This window comes from Loxodonta africana, chromosome 24, assembly GCF_030014295.1.
Source record: "Loxodonta africana isolate mLoxAfr1 chromosome 24, mLoxAfr1.hap2, whole genome shotgun sequence".
NCBI classification, from domain to species: domain Eukaryota; kingdom Metazoa; phylum Chordata; class Mammalia; order Proboscidea; family Elephantidae; genus Loxodonta; species Loxodonta africana.
Genome location: NC_087365.1, coordinates 57,037,366 through 57,052,717, shown reverse-complemented (window position 1 = coordinate 57,052,717; position 15,352 = coordinate 57,037,366). Strand labels below are relative to the sequence as shown.

The 15,352-nt window shown below is 54.6% G+C and overlaps 1 protein-coding gene across 1 annotated transcript in view; it reads left to right on the top strand.

The window, feature by feature from the left end:
* Positions 1-14,679, top strand: part of PMEPA1 (prostate transmembrane protein, androgen induced 1) — a 65,166-nt gene extending 50,487 nt beyond the window's left edge. The window contains exons 2-4 of the mRNA XM_064276261.1: positions 3,186-3,340; positions 10,006-10,059; positions 10,569-14,679. Coding sequence (XP_064132331.1) covers positions 3,186-3,340; positions 10,006-10,059; positions 10,569-11,117 — 758 coding nt within the window. The 3' untranslated portion in view covers positions 11,118-14,679. The remainder of the gene's footprint in view (positions 1-3,185; positions 3,341-10,005; positions 10,060-10,568) is intronic.
* Positions 14,680-15,352: the final 673 nt, after the last annotated feature.

Sequence of the window (15,352 nt, the reverse complement as noted above, 5' to 3'; positions counted from 1 at the left end):
TGGTCTTCTTTTGCCTGAGGAACGAGATGAACTCAGGAGGCCCAGAGCCCAAAACAATGGACTGTGGGCTGTGCTGGTCTGCCTCCCCTGGAGCAGGGGCTCCCCTGAGCCATAGCCCTGAGTCCTGGTAACCTTTGGGACCTTAGGCTTTTACTCACGAAGTACAGCCTGCAGTCAATCTTATTTTTCTCTTCCCTCCTCTGCCCAGGTGAGTTTTCCAGGCCTGTGTCTTCACGGGGGATGGAAACCCTGGTGGCATAGTGGTTAAGTGCTGCGGCTGCTAACCAAAGGGTCGGCAGTTCGAATCTGCCAGGTGCCCCTTGGAAACTCTATGGGGCAGTTCTACTCTGTCCTACAGGTTCTCTATGAGTCGGAATCGACTCGACAGCACTGGGTTTTTTGGTCTTCATGGGGTTAGTGGCCCAGGGACCTGGTGGTCACATGTACCCTTTGAGAAGCCCTGTGCTCATTTCTGACCTGCACCCAATTCTGGGAGAGGTTTTCTCACTCTCGGACACAGGCACCCAGAAATCAAATACTCCAGCCTGTTCGGCCAAGCCTGCCTGGGTCAGGAGGACAGGGGTGGGTTTCATCCGCACCAGGGTGGCTCTCAGGGGCCACATCCATAGCCCTCACATCCTGACCTCGCCAGACAGCCCCCAGCCTGTCAGCCCCAGCCACCATCTCGCCGCTGTCACCTGAGCCCCAGACAATGCCAGGAGGAGGCCTGGTATGGGCAGGGCCCTGGAGACAGCCTGGCCTCCCTGCATGTCCCCAGCCAGGGGGAGGGGCCGAGAGGGGTGTCCACTCCCCCGCCCCCACTGGGGTGAAGAGTGCATGGGGATTGGGGGTCAGCGGAGCTACAGAGCCCCCCGAGGAAGAAGGAGCGGTGGGCGTTGGACAAAGCAGGCCCTGTGTGTCCTTCCCTGAATGAGTGGCTTTATCCCGGCCCTGACAGACGGGACCTGGCCCCACAGTCAGGCCGGGCTGCTGGCCCTGTCTGAGGAGAGGGAGCTGTGGTCACACAACCCAGGCCCTGAGGCCTTCGCCAACCCACAGCTCTGCATCCTGGCATTAGAGCAAAGGTACTGCGGGTGGCTTGGGGAGAACACACCAAGGTCCCTGGTTAGCTCTGACTCCTCCTGCCCAGATACCCGGCCTGATCCCAGACCCCAGTCTCTGCCCTGGTGCAGAGGTGGGGCAGATTGGCCAGGCTTCTCGGGTGGCACGGGGTTTCTGTTCAGGGCGGCGGAAATTGTTGGAAACAGATGAGGGCGATGGTCGAACCATGTACCGAACATAATTAATGTTGCTGAATCATACACATAAATGTAGAAATGGCAAATGTTATATGTTTTTTTGCCACAATAAAAAATAAAAAGCATCCTGTTCAGAGGCACACTAGGCCTGGGCCAGGGACATGTGGCCTGGATGGTTCTCTTTGGGAGCCGTCCTGGGAACTCTAGGGTGTTGAGCAGCATCCCTGGTCTCCACCTGTAAGATGCCTATAGTACTTTCTTCCCCCAGCCATGACAACCTAAAATGTCCCCAGACACTGCTCTGTGTTCCCTGGGGGGTAAAGTCGCCCCCAGGGAGGAGCACTGACCCACAGAATAACATCAAGTGCGCAGGGACTGGGCTGAGCAGCTGACAGATGCAGAAAGTGGCAGGAGAAGGGACAGTTCAGAGCCCCTGACGGAGCCTCTGACGTGGGGTGCTGACGTGGGGTGACGGACGGGAAGCCACTGTCAGTGGGGAAAGGGGGGAGCCACAGGGCTTCAGAGAGGAGCAACCAATTCTGCTACAGCAAATGGGGGTGTTCCCATCTAGGCAGCACCTCGCTTTCCTGCTGGAAGCCTGGGTTCACAGATGGGGAAACTGAGGCGAGTGGCAAGAGGGTGGGCCCTCGAGGGCCTGGGGTCTGTCTGGGCCAGGCCTTCCCAGGTGCCTGCCTTGGTCTGCTCCCCCCTCCACCTTGGGTTTGTCTCTCTTGGGAGGAGAAAGCGCTGAGTCGGTGGCACTGGGCTTGAACCTGGGCCCTGGGGGGCCTCGCTTAACTGCTTGTTAGCATCCAGGCCACCCCAGAAACTCCTGGGTCTGGGGGAGAAGCATCCCAATGCACCCCCGTTGGGAGGCAGAAACCCTGATGCCAGTCACCTCCTCATGCCCGGTCACCTGCTCGGTGGCTGAGGGCTCCGTTGACACTGACCTTACCGACTGCTGGCCTGCGCCCTCCCAGGCCCACCTGCATCAGCAAAAGCCGCGGGCTGCAGCGGAGTCAAAACAGCATTCCTGCTTTGCCGGTGCTTGGGGGCTTTCCTCTCCTGGGGAGAAACAAAGCCACATGGAAAACTTTTTTAAAAAACGAAAATTGCGGCCTTTGTAGCCACCTGGAAAATGTTTTTTTTTTTTTTTTCTGAGACATTTTCGCCAAAAAGGGGTTCCTTATACACCCCTGCCGATCGAGGGTGGGGTGCGTGTGTGCATGGGTCTGTCTGTCTGTGTTCATTTGGTAATGTTTGTATGTGGGTGTGTGTGGGGTGTGTGTATATTTAGGAGAGCTGGGTGCTGGACTGGTGTGTTTGTGAGGATCCCAGGGGCAGGCGATAGAGGAAACGGCCCTGGGCTCAGACCTTCCGGCCAAGGGTCCCGTTCGTGGGAGAGGTATTTTTGGAGGGCCGGCCTTATGCTGTGACACTGGGCATACAATGAACAAAATTGGACCAATCCTGCCCTGCAGGGGGCGGCTTGTCAAACCGAGGACAAACATATGCAGGCCAGACCCCGGGGTGAGGGGAGGAAAAGTTGGCTTGGCTTTGAGAGCTGGAGCAGGGGCTTCGTTCTAAACCCCCGTAATTCCCTCTTTGGGGTCAGTTTCTAGATGGAGGTGCCACCGCCCTGCCCCCACAGGCAGCCCTTGCTTCCCCCACCCACGCCTACCCTGGCGTCATCATTGGGTGACTGCTGGGAAAGTGTGCCCTGAGTTTCTCTGGCTGTGAAAACCACGCCCCCACATTAGTGGGTCTTTACTGACATGGAGTTCCGCAGGGGGTGGGGTGAGCCCTGAGCTTGGTGGCAGCGGGGTCCTGGGTCCGTGTTTCCTGGGTCTCACAGTGTTTCCTGTGTCGCAGCTGGGCTGGAGCTCATGGGGTCCCGGGTCTCACCATGCTTTCCTGTGTCCGCAGCGGAGCTGGAATTCGTACAGATCATCATCATCGTGGTGGTGATGATGGTGATGGTGGTGGTCATCACGTGCCTGCTTAGCCACTACAAGATGTCCGCACGGTCGCTCATCAGCCGGCACAGCCAGGGCCGCCGCAGAGAAGACGCCCTCTCCTCTGTGAGTGTCCCCCTTCTCTGGACGGATCCCCACAGAAACCAAATTCAACAGAAACCCACCCAGATCAGTGGGTTTCTGTAAATGGGAGCAACAGGCCCGCTGGGTGGTCCCTGGAGATGCTGGGAGGGGCAGGGTGGGAAGAGAGGCTCATGGTCACGCATTTACCTGGTTGACTTGGCAACCTCTTACCACACATCTGCTGTGCCCCAGGCCCTGTCCTAGGCTCTGGGGACACATGGTGACAGGGCAAACGAGGTCCTTGCTGGCACAGAGCCGGTGCTCTAAGGAGGAGTTGGAATGTAAGCAGAGATGAGCCCTTTAGGTGGCGATAAGGGAAGAAGTAGGAGGGGTGGTTCCCAGCTGAGTGGTTTGTTTTCACCTGGATCAGGTATGCTACGTACCTGGTACCTGGGGCAGGTGATGGAGGAAAGGGTGTTGAGGAAAAGGCCTGAGGGGCCAAGGTGGAAGGGCTGAGGAGCCAGCATTTGACTCTGTGCCAGGTAGGGCAGAGGTGGGGGAAGGGGAAGAGCCAGGTGCCTCCAGTCCTGCAGCAGCAGGACCCAGAGGGCCAGATGAGGAGGTGCAGCACTACCCTTGGCAGATGCCCTGTAGGTGTGCTGCAGCATGAAGTCACAGTGCCTTGGGGTCACAACACAACACACAGGAAAAGACCCTTCCTGGGCCTGGAGTTTAATCCCAGTGCCGCCGGTTCCTGGCTGTGCGTTCTTGAGCAAGTCGCTGATCCTCATCCAAGCAACGGGGGTTCATGATCAAGATCGCCTCCCTGAGATTCAATGAAATGCTGACTGACCGTGACAGGATTTCACCCACTCATCCGTCCATCATTTATCCAGCCAGCCACTCATCTGTTCATCCATCCTTCAGTTTACCCACTCATTCATCTATCCATCCATCCACCCACCCACCCATCCACCCATCCATCCGTTTACCCATTCGTTCATCTATCCACCCATTCACCCACTCATCCATTCTTTCACCCACCCATCTATCCATCTACCCATCCATCCATTCATTTACCCACACATCTCTTCATCTGCCCATCCACTCAATCATCCATCTATCCATTTGACAAATACCCGTCAAGCACCCACTGTGTGCCTAGAACACAGCTGACCCCGTGAACAAGCCCCATAAGGCCACTGCCCTGGGTCTAGACAGACAGACACACATACTTCCAAATTATGCTGAGAGTTCTAAAGGCAATTAAGAGGGCTGTGATGGAGAGGTTTAGCCTGGACAGCCAGGCCAGGCTCTGAAAGATGAAGAGAAGCTAGCCACATGAAGAGGGGGGCAGGAAGGGTAGAAAAAAGGGCAGAACACGATGTAGTGGAGGGATCCTTGCTATTAGTTGAGAGATTGCATTTCAACATGTCGTTAGAAGCCCAGAAACACCCCCAGGGCTCCAAGGATTCAACTCAGGAGCTGGATGGGGCCACCAGGTGGGTGAGGAACTTGCCTCCTCTTCAGACCCCAGCCCCTCTCCATTGTCTTGCTTTTTGGGACTGACCTCTGCCCCTGTGCGGGGTGCTATTTGGCACATGAATGAAAGAGGAAGGAGTAAATCCTGACTGGTTTCCATCTCGTTGCTGGGATGTGTCAGTTAACAACTTGAGACAGGAACAGGCTTGGTGACAGACAGCTGGGAATTTCGGGGAGAAGGCTGGCACGCAGCACACTGTGTGGGCCCAGTGTACATCCCAAGCCCCAGGGTAGCCAGGTGCTGGACTTCGACAAAGTATGGAGCTGGCAGTTCCCTGAGGCCATGGGGCTGCGCCAGGTTGGCCGAGGAGCCTGTTGGCGGTGGCCCGAACTGTAGCCCTATCCGTGGCAGGTCTGGGCGTCTCTGCTCTTGATCAGAGCCAGCCGAGGTGCGTCACCAGGGCGGTCACAGCAGGGCAGGAGCATCTCCTCACTAGTCCCGCCATCAGTAACAGCAGGCCCCCAGGCCCAGCATATCTGAGGGCTGACATTTGCTACTTGGAGGAGCCCTGGCTCTGGAGCCCACGCTCACCTGGGCTTCACCTGCTGTTGCCAGCCCAGTGGTGGGCAGCATCTGCCATCAGTGGGTCTTGCAGCACCTGGGGACCTAGAGGGCTCGCCCCATTTTACAGGGAAGAAGCGAGGGTTCAGAGAGCTGGGGGCACTCCCTGAGACCATGCTGTTTGTGGGTGGTGTTTGGAGAGCCACAGCCTCATCTCTCCTCCCAGCAATGCTGGGCAAAGAAAGACCCGGAAGCTCATGGAAGGCCGTGCTCCAGGGCAGGGCAGACCTGCCTGCCTGAGCCTCTGTATTTGCATCTGTAAAGCGAGGTGGTGCCAGCCTCTTCCGGCCACCCAACGTGGTGGGATGATGCAGGGCCGGCCCACCATGTGGGCAGCACCAGATGTTGTTGCCAAGACAGGTCAGGGGTCAGGTCTGGTTCCCCAGGACACCTGAGGTTCAAAGGAAAGAGGAGGGAGTGGGGTGCTGGCCACCTGGAAGGCCTCATCTACCCAGCCGCCTGCTGGAGCCCCTGGAGATGCTGGCTGGGTAAACACGGAGCCTCGTTAGGCCTGAGGTAGAATGTTCTGCCTCCCCCAGGGCACCTCCTCCAGACAGGGTGCACCTGATCATCTTGCCCCGTGACCTTGCTGAGAGACTCGAGGAGGGGACTATGGGGACCCTGAAGAGGCGCCTGACCTGGCCTTGGGGACCAGCGAGGCCTCCAGTAGCGTGTCTACGTGCACCTGAGGGTCTGGGGAGGTTCAGGAGAGAGAGGGCAGGGTGGTGCCAGGCCCAGAGGCCAGATGGCAAGAGCTTGTTTATGGGCCCTACTGCGTGCCCACAAAGAGGCTCCCAGCCCTCACGCAGTGCATCTTGGGTAGTCATGGGCCCATTCTACAGGTAGAAACACCCTTGTTAAGGGCAGTAGGCAGTTTTAAGAAAACAAGCCTGCAGAGGTCTGCAGGTGTGTGAGCCTTGACAGGGAAATGGAACTATTTCTGGAGACTGTAGGGAGCCTCCCCCCGCCATAAGTAAATAAATAAAAACCGTTGCCCTTGAATCGATTCCAACTCTGGCATCCTCATGTGACAGTAGAACTGCCCAATAGGGTTTTTTTGGCTGTAATCTTTATGGAGGCAGATCGCCAGTGGTTGAGTTGGAACCGCCAACCTTTAGGTTAATAGTCCAGCACGTACTGCTTGCACCACGCAGGGACCTCTGTAGGGAGCCCCGGAGTAGCAGGGTCAGGTGTGGGTGAAGGAGGTAACTCTGGCTTATGGGGGGCAAGAGTGGGGGCTGAGAGGTCTTTGGAGACCCTTTAGGGCCTTGAGACCAGTAGCAGCAGCAGCAGCAGCATCTGGCAGCTTTTGAGGCATGCAGAGTCCCCGGCCCTAGCTCAGAATCTGCATTTTCGCTAGCTTGGGCTCACTTGGTTCATGCACATTAAGTCAGAAGCCGGGGATTCCAGGGCCTCTCTAGTCTACCAGGCAGAGGTGCTGGGACCTGGGCTTAGGTGAGGGAGAGGTGTGTGGGTGAGAGGGAGAATCCAGGGAGTCAGAATGATGGGATGAATTGGGGGAGAGGAGGGAGGTGTCAGGAACAATCCCATGGGTCTGGCTTTTGCATCAGGAAGGACGTGGGTGACCCTCCTGAGTTAGGGAGCCGAAATGAGGAAGATGCGGCCTTGGGCAGGAGTCTTCAGCTTGGCACCTTACAGCTGCTGGGCACAGTGAGCGTCCCGCAGGTGAAGCTGGGATGGCGGGAGCCTGCAGGGGGCCGGGGCCAGTGGCTGCTGCCTGGAAGGATCCCTGGAGGAGGAGGTAGGCAGCGTGAGGCTGGCTGCTGTTCCTCTTGGGTCCCTGGGTGTTGACTGTTGTTTTCTAAAGCCTCTGTTCAGAGAACCTCTAGGCAGGGCAGCGTACTGGGAGGCAGTGGTGGAAAGGGGCTGGCAGGACCTCAGGATGGCAGAGAGGGTACCGGGCAGGGTCTTGTCTGGATTACATTTCATCCACACTGGCCTTGGGGCTGTTTGCACCTCACCCCAGGACATCACCAGCTTCCCCTTCTGGCTCCTGGTGCTCACGTGGCAGGGCAAGGGACCTGGCCGGGCCTTCTTGGGCCCGGCTGGGTCTGACTCATCCAGGGCCCTGCCCGCTCCAAGGGGCCTGGAGGCAGCCAGCCAGGGTGTGGGTCTGGCACTGCCTCTCACCAGCTGACTGATCTCACTCACAGGCTCTGGAATCGGTGGGACCTGCTGTGTAGGTTTGTTGGGAGAATTGAGAGGGTCCTTTAAGGGCTCAGCACAGTGCCTGGCACGGAGGCTGTGATGGATATGGCGTTACTTTATATATCGGTAACAAAGTAGCCATCAATGCCATGTGAACAGTAATGGTGTGGCTCCTGGCTTCTCCACCCCTAGGACATACCAACCCACCATGAGTCTCTGGAATTAGTGCCTTCCTGATGAGACAGTTTTGAGTGCCACAAAGCCCCCTTGTGGCCACACAGGGGATCGCAGTCCCCTGGGCACAGGTGAGATACAAGTCTTACCTGTCTTGGGAGCCCTCAAGAAAGCATGTCCCTAGGAAACTTGGAGATGACGGATATGTTCATCATCTTGATCGTGAGGATGTGTCCCTGGTATATATGTGCATGACAAAACTGACCAAATTGTACAAATGACTAAGCATTGGACTACTAACCAAAAGGTTGGCAGTTCAAACGCCCCCAGAGACAGGCCTGGAGAAATGTCAGAGGCTTAAAAACCCTGTGGAGCAGTTCTCTGCACACGTGGGATCACCATGAGTTGGAACCGACTTGACAGCAGTGCAGTTTATTGTATGTCAATTATATTTCAATAAAGTTGTAAAGCTAAAAGAAAAAGAAGGGACCCCTCCCCTACTGCTGCACAGCGGTGGCGTCTGGGCTTATCCCTCATCCTGGCATTGGGTTCTGCTCTCCTGGCCCTCAGCTTTCTTCCCATGAGGTGGGACTCACGAGCACTTTGGCTCAGCTGGGAGATGTTCCCTGGAGCCCGGGAAGAGTCTTTCCGTCAATCAGAGCGAGTGCTGTGGGCGTGTGGAGCATACCGGTGCTTTCCTGCCCTTGTGCCCCAGGCTCTGTCGGGCGGCCCTGACCAGGCTATTCCGGGCCGGGAGTGAGGGGCCTGTGCAGTGTGACTTGAGCTCACAAGGGTGTTGTGAGGAGCTGAGATGACCCCCAGAGAGCCCACACAGCCCGCTGCACCTGGGCAGTTGAGTGTCCAGCACCAGCCCCCTGGGTTCTTAGGAGGAACCACTGGGCCGCCCTGGAGCTCCAGGGCAAAGGACCATAGCCTTGTGGAGTGGCAGCTCTGTCCCCAGCTCCTGGCCCAGAGCTTGGCACAGAAGCGGAACCACATTGCACATGGGTGAACTGGTCAACGATTGTTCTGTGAGGAGGAGTGAGTGCCTGGCCGTTCTCAGGCTCTGCTCCATCGGTGATTGTTGTTAGGTGCTGTCGAGTCTAATTCGCAGGCACCCATGTGACAGAGTAGAACTGCTCCATAGGGTTTTCTAGGCTATAATTTTAATAGGAGCGGATTGCTATATCTTTGTCCTGTGGAGCCACTGGGTGGGTTCAAATCGCCAATCTTTCAATTAGCAGCCAACCGTTTAACCATTGCACCACCAGGGCTCCTTTGTCTATAATTAAACCCGTTACTGTTGAGTAGATCCTGACTCGTAGCGACCCTACAGAACAGAGTAGAACTGCACCATAGGGTTTCCAAGGAGTGGCTGGTGAATTAAAACTGCTGACCTTTTAGTTAGCAGCCGAGCTCTTAACCACTGTGTAATTAGAGGCTGACAATGTAGAGGGAGAGATAGACTCTGAAACGGTGGTAAATAAACACGTAGACGAGACAATTACAGCCCTAAGCGCTGTGAAGGAAATAGTGGATGGCAAGATAGTTCTTGGGAAAGGGCCCTTTAGGTAAAATAGTGTCAGACAGACTGGAGGGGACACTGAAATTGAAAAACAAAAAGGACCTGGCCATCCAGTGGGACAGCCAGTGCAAAGGCCCTGAGGTACAGCGTAGCCTGTTAGCGCACCAGACAGAAGGCCGTTCAGCTGAGGCGAGAGCAGTACTAACAGTGGACACTTTTATACACTTGTGGGTGTCGAATGTGGCCCAAGGGGCTTTAATGTTTGAGCATTGAATTCGTCAACGCCTCCATGAGACAGGTACTGTCTGCATTTTTGGGTGCAGGCACTGCCACATGGTGGTGGAATAACTAGTCCAGGGTCGTCTAACTGGCACAGTGGAGACTGGCAGGGCCCTTGTTGGAAGCCAGTTGAAGAGTTGATTTGGGTGTATTCCAAGGCCAGTGGGAAGCTGCTGAGACCCGTGAATCATATGTGTCTTTGGAGAGCATGAGGGTGAGTGGTGGGTTTTCAGGGATAGCAGTGGGAGCCGAGATCAGGAAGGAGGCAGGCGTGAGCATCCCAGTGAGAGATGTCCAGGGCCTGGACTGGGTGGCCAAGTGGGGAGAAGGAGCAGCAGACGGCACCAGGATCTAGTTCAGGATGAGATGCCTGAGAGTCAAGACCAAATCTCAGCCCCTGCTTTCTGGCCTCTGCCAGCCCACTGACGCTGCTGGCACTCTCTCCTCCCCACGCAGGAAGGCTGCCTGTGGCCCTCAGAGAGCACCATGTCTGGCAGCGGGATCCCAGAGGTGAGACCTTCCGCCCACCCCCTACCCAGGGCCCCCTCCCCAGGCCAGGCACCCACCTCCACCCTTCTGGGAACAATTACCTTTGGCTGGTGGGAGTCTCCTTTCTGGGAGATGTATGCTCCCCACCCTCGGGGAGTAGTCCACAATATCAGCGCAATGTGCCAGTGCAGGGGCCGCTCTTTATGCTCCGGGGCTCCCCGAGGGGTCCGGCTAGGACTCAACCACTGCTGACCTCAGTCCTTGCTCAGCTCCCTCTGCAGCAGTGCTAGCTTCTTTCCCCTTTTCCCTTTCCCTAGAGAGCGGAACTGAACTCTTGCCTCAGGCTCTGCGTGTAGGGACCCCAGCCTAGACCTCAGTCAGAGGCAGCACCTCACTTCCTCCACTGCTCCACCCCGCTTCCTTCCCCCTCTCTCCTTCTCTTGGGAGCAGAGCTGAGCTCTTGCCTCAGGCTCTGCATCTGGGGACCCCATTTGGAGACAGCACCTCACTCCTTCTGCTCTGCCCCCCAGCCACAGATCTATGCCCCACCGAGGCCTGCTGACCGCCTGACTGTGCCCCCCTTCACCCAGCGGGACCGCTTCCACCGCTTCCAGCCCACCTACCCATACCTGCAGCATGAGATTGACCTGCCGCCCACCATCTCGCTGTCGGATGGCGAGGAGCCCCCACCCTACCAGGGCCCCTGCACACTCCAGCTGCGGGACCCTGAGCAGCAGCTGGAGCTGAACCGCGAGTCGGTGCGTGCGCCCCCGAACAGAACCATCTTCGACAGCGACCTGATGGACAGCAGCCTGCTGGGCGGCCCCTGCCCCCCCAGCAGTAACTCGGGCATCAGTGCCACATGCTACGGCAGTGGTGGGCGCATGGAGGGGCCTCCCCCCACCTACAGCGAGGTCATTGGGCACTACCCTGGGTCTGCATCCTTCCAGCACCAGCAGGGCAGCGGGCCACCCTCCCTGCTGGAGGGCAGCCGACTCCACCCCGCACACATCTCGCACCTGGAGAGCACAGTGGTCTGGAGCAAGGAGAAGGATAAACAGAAAGGACACCCTCTCTAGGAATCCCAGGGGCTGGGGCAGCCGTAGGTGAAAAGGCACAACACTCCGCACTTCTTAGGAGAAGAGAGAGAGAGGACAGGATGACACAGAAAACACGACACGTACCCATCCTTCCCTCATCTCTCTGTGTATAAATATTTACATGTTCTGTTTGGTCTGAATGCACAAGCTAGAAAGCTTGCAAAAAACAAAACAAAACAAACAAAAAAAAAAAACGTTTCTTTGTTGAGCTGTGTCTTGAAGGCAAAAGAGGAAAAAAAAATCCTACACTAGTGTTTTTTTGTTTCTAGTTGAGCTGTGTGCGTGAATGCTTATTTTCTTTTTGTTTATGATTATTTCACTTAACTTTAAAGACATATTTGCACAAACCTTGGTTTAAAGATCTGCAATATTATATATATAAATATATATAAAATAAGAGAAACTGTATGTGCAAGGGCAGGAGTATTTTTGTATTAGAAGAGGCCTATTAAAAAAAAAAGTCGTTTTCTGAACTAGCAGAGAAAAAAAAATGGCAATTTTTGAGTGCCAACTCAGAAAGTGTGTATTACCTTGTACAAAAAAAAAAAAAATTACAAAGCAGGGGTTTAGAGTTATTTATATAAATGTTGAGATTTTGCACTATTTTTTAATATAAGTATGTCAGTGCTTGTTGGATGGAAACTTCTGTCGTGTCTGTTGAGACTTTAAAGGGAGAAACGTGGGCAGTGCAGAGGAGCCGTTAGGCAGAAGGGTGTGAGTTCCCCGGGATGTCCTTCTGTCCAGGATGGTGATGCTTCTGTTTAGTGGTAGACTATTGCCATATTGTACATTCCCTACCGAAGGAGGCGCGGTTCTTTGCTCCTGGCCGTTTCAATCCAAACAAAACCCAGAACAGCCTTTGGATTGCGGATGAAATAGGAAGCTTGCTCCAGAAACGCCACGTGCCAGGTGGTGACTTTTCCGAAATGAAAATAAACTGTTACTGAAGGAATCTTAGTTTTTCTTCCTCTTTTACTTTTTGAACATGAAGGTCCCCATGGGAAGGGGCTGCGGTGGCCCCCCTGAAGCTGCAGCCAGGAACCCACCCGAGAGGTTCAGGTGCTTGTTTGGGCGGCACACCTTTGGGGCAACTCACTGGCCCGGCATGTATCGGCAAAGGTTGGCACAGCACCCTGGTGTATAGGAAAAGTCCAAAGTATTAGGAATTTGAGCTCCTCCCTGTCTGTTTCCTACTGAGGCCAATCAGCAGAAGACCCAAGATGAAAAGGTGACACGCCCAGGTTTCTCCCAGGACATGTGAAAGGATTAAAATGAGAAAAACAAACCAACACTAACCCGCGCTTTATGCTTTAGAAGCAGAATTCCTTACCTTCTCCTCCACACCCTCCCATCCCTCCCCCACGGAAACAATCACTTTTGGTGTGTTTATTTATCTGTGTTTTCATGAGCATCTTTGTCGGGCTCAACTCTTGTTTACAAGGTTTTTGTTGAGTCGGTTTGGGGTTGGCGGGACCCCTTGGTGATGGCATGCAGGTGGGCACAGGCGGGTGTAGATAGACACTATGGAAGGAGAGAGAAGTGGGGGCTTCTGGAGGCCCACCAGGGACCGTGGGTGGAGCTTGGCCTCCTTTGGCATTAAGTGCAAGGATGTGCTAGTATTTGATGGCATGACCCTCTCGCCCAGGTAGGAAGAGAAGTCCCCTGCCTCCCACCCTGTGCATGTGTCTTTATTTTTGGCAGAACGCTGACTAGTAGACTAGCATAAAAGGAAGATATGAGGCAATAACTATTGTTTTTAAACAACTTTTTTATTACTTGAAAAACAGAAACCTGAGAACAGTTTTGAAGTTCCGACCATTTGAACTCTATTTATATATATATCCACACACACATATATATATAGACACACACAATATATATATTTTAGGAAGATGGAGACCAATAGGTGATGTTTGAGCTTTCCACTGACCTGCCTGGCAGGAAGTCCTTGTACCTTGATAACATCAGAACCTGCCTCTCCGCGGGGCCTTCAGCCTCAATGTCGTTTCTCTTTCGAAGAGGATTCTCCTAGAAGGCCATGCAGCAAAATTCAGAGAGATTGTTCTGAAAGGTACAGGGGCACATTTATAGATGAAGTTTTTACAAGCGTATCTTTATGTGAAGTGTCTCTCTAGTGCCTTACTGAGGAAGCATTGGCCCCCTTGTTCCCAGGGTGGAATGGGGGGTGCCCCTGGACAGCGGTAATAAAGGGCTACTGAGTCTACTGAAGCATCCCTGTCAACACCCGCTCCTGCCCTCCCTTGGACGTGCCCAGCTTTGTGAGGACCCCCTCCCACCACTCCAGCCGCGTTAAGCTCTATGTATCACTCATATCTGGGTCCAAAACCTGGACGTGAGTCTTTGTTAGAGTGGCATCAGCCAAAAGCCAGGTCGAAGTGTGCTCCGTGCCCTCTAGAGCCAAACTTGAATCCTGTTGCCTCGCTGTGGGCTCTGTATTTGCTGTTTGCGACAAGCTAGAGGAAGGAAGGAGGGGCAGGTCACTGACCTGGCTGGCTTGAGGGCAGAGTGTGCACCCCAAATTGCAACCCAGTGCTAAAGTCCAGGAGGTAAATTTGCACTGTCCCTGGGCCTGGTGCCCAAGGCGTGACAGTGGCAGAAGTTCATGGGGGTGGGAGCTTGTCAGAGGCAGGGCAGGTCCCAGGAAAACCAGAGGAACCGTTTGTCCAGAAACTACTGCCAGACCATACCCTCTTCTCGAGATACTGGCTGCAGCGCCATTATCTTTGGAAAGCATTTGAACACACTTCGACAGCCCCCTTTTCCCCTTGGAAGTTAGGTGGTAGTCCTCGGGGTGGCTGGTAGGGGGACCAGGTGGGTTTCAGGGGTCAGGACTGCCTGCCATCCCATCCTGGGTCAAGAGGAAGTGGCCAAGCTGGCTTTCTCTCACTCGTGTTTCCTCAGAAGGAAAACCATTTCCCCGCCAAGCCTGGGTCTACCAGATGGACTTAGCCAATTGCACTAGAGCCCTCCTGGCCCGGAAACACCCAGTGTTTTTGCAGAGTTGAAAGTGACTCCTGTCCCCAGGTCGAGTCCACTCCCTGTCCCTGTCAGCCGTCCCCATGAGTGGTACATCTCAGAGCATTTTTTTTTCTCCTACCTGCAACACAAAGCTTCCAGAACCATAGAACACCCTAATGATACAGAAGGAGATGTTTTTTCGGAAAAACGTGCTTCACATTCGCTGTACCATAGAGCTCAGAAGGCCGCGCCGCGTTCCGTCTGCCTGCCTGATGTGTTGGCCACGTTCTTTTGTACTGAGTACAACGCCATGGCGTCGCTTTCTTGGTGTTGGAATCCCGCTTCCTTTGCAGCCCTGTTTCCCAAGTTGTGTTGGAGTTAAACTTCTGTAAGCCCCCCACAGCACGCTGGGTACAGCACCCCTGTTGCTGCTCCACGCGACTGTATTTGGATGCTAATCCACAGATCCAATGAAATCGCTTGTATCAGTAATCAATAGTGGCAAAGATGACGTTCTGAAAAGCTGCAATACTTATACAATAAATTTTACAATCCTTTGGAACGAGGCTTTTTTTCACTTCTTTGGCTGTGTTGCTTTCCCCCCAGCCCCACCACCGCCCCCAACAACAACCCACCAAGGTGCATTTATTTAGTGAGGAGAAGCTATCCCTTGGAGCTGCTATGTGGCCTTGGAAAATCTGTTCCACCTCTGATTTTAAGTCTGGTGAAAACACTGGACCAGACAGTGGTTTTAATAAAAAGGGAAGTTACTGGGGTTAAGAGGGTTTGCAAAGCATCGCATGCTGTTTCTCTCTCCTGGAGGATCGTTATTCATTGTCGCATGATGAAAGCTCTGATAAGGTCTGCAAGAAAGAAACAGCTCTTGGTGGGGTTCTCCCAGACACATGAATGTATGATGGACACATTCCCAGGGGAGACAGGGAAGGGAGCCAGGAAAGCAGGACAGAAGGGGGGTGTCCCAATCAAGGGGGCAGTTTTAGGCAAAGTCCCCATCTCAACCTGGAGCCTAAGCTGCACCCTCGGGAGAGGTGGATTCTCCAGCCCTTCTGGCTCTTGCACATAAGAGTGAAGCAGTAAAGGGGCCGGGGTGGTCCTCTGAAGCTAGTCCAAGGTGCCAGGCATTAGCAGACAAGCATGTGGAAACCGGGGGTGGGACACAGCCCCTAAGGGGGATCCACGGGGTCTGGGGGACATCCACAGTGCACTCTACAGAA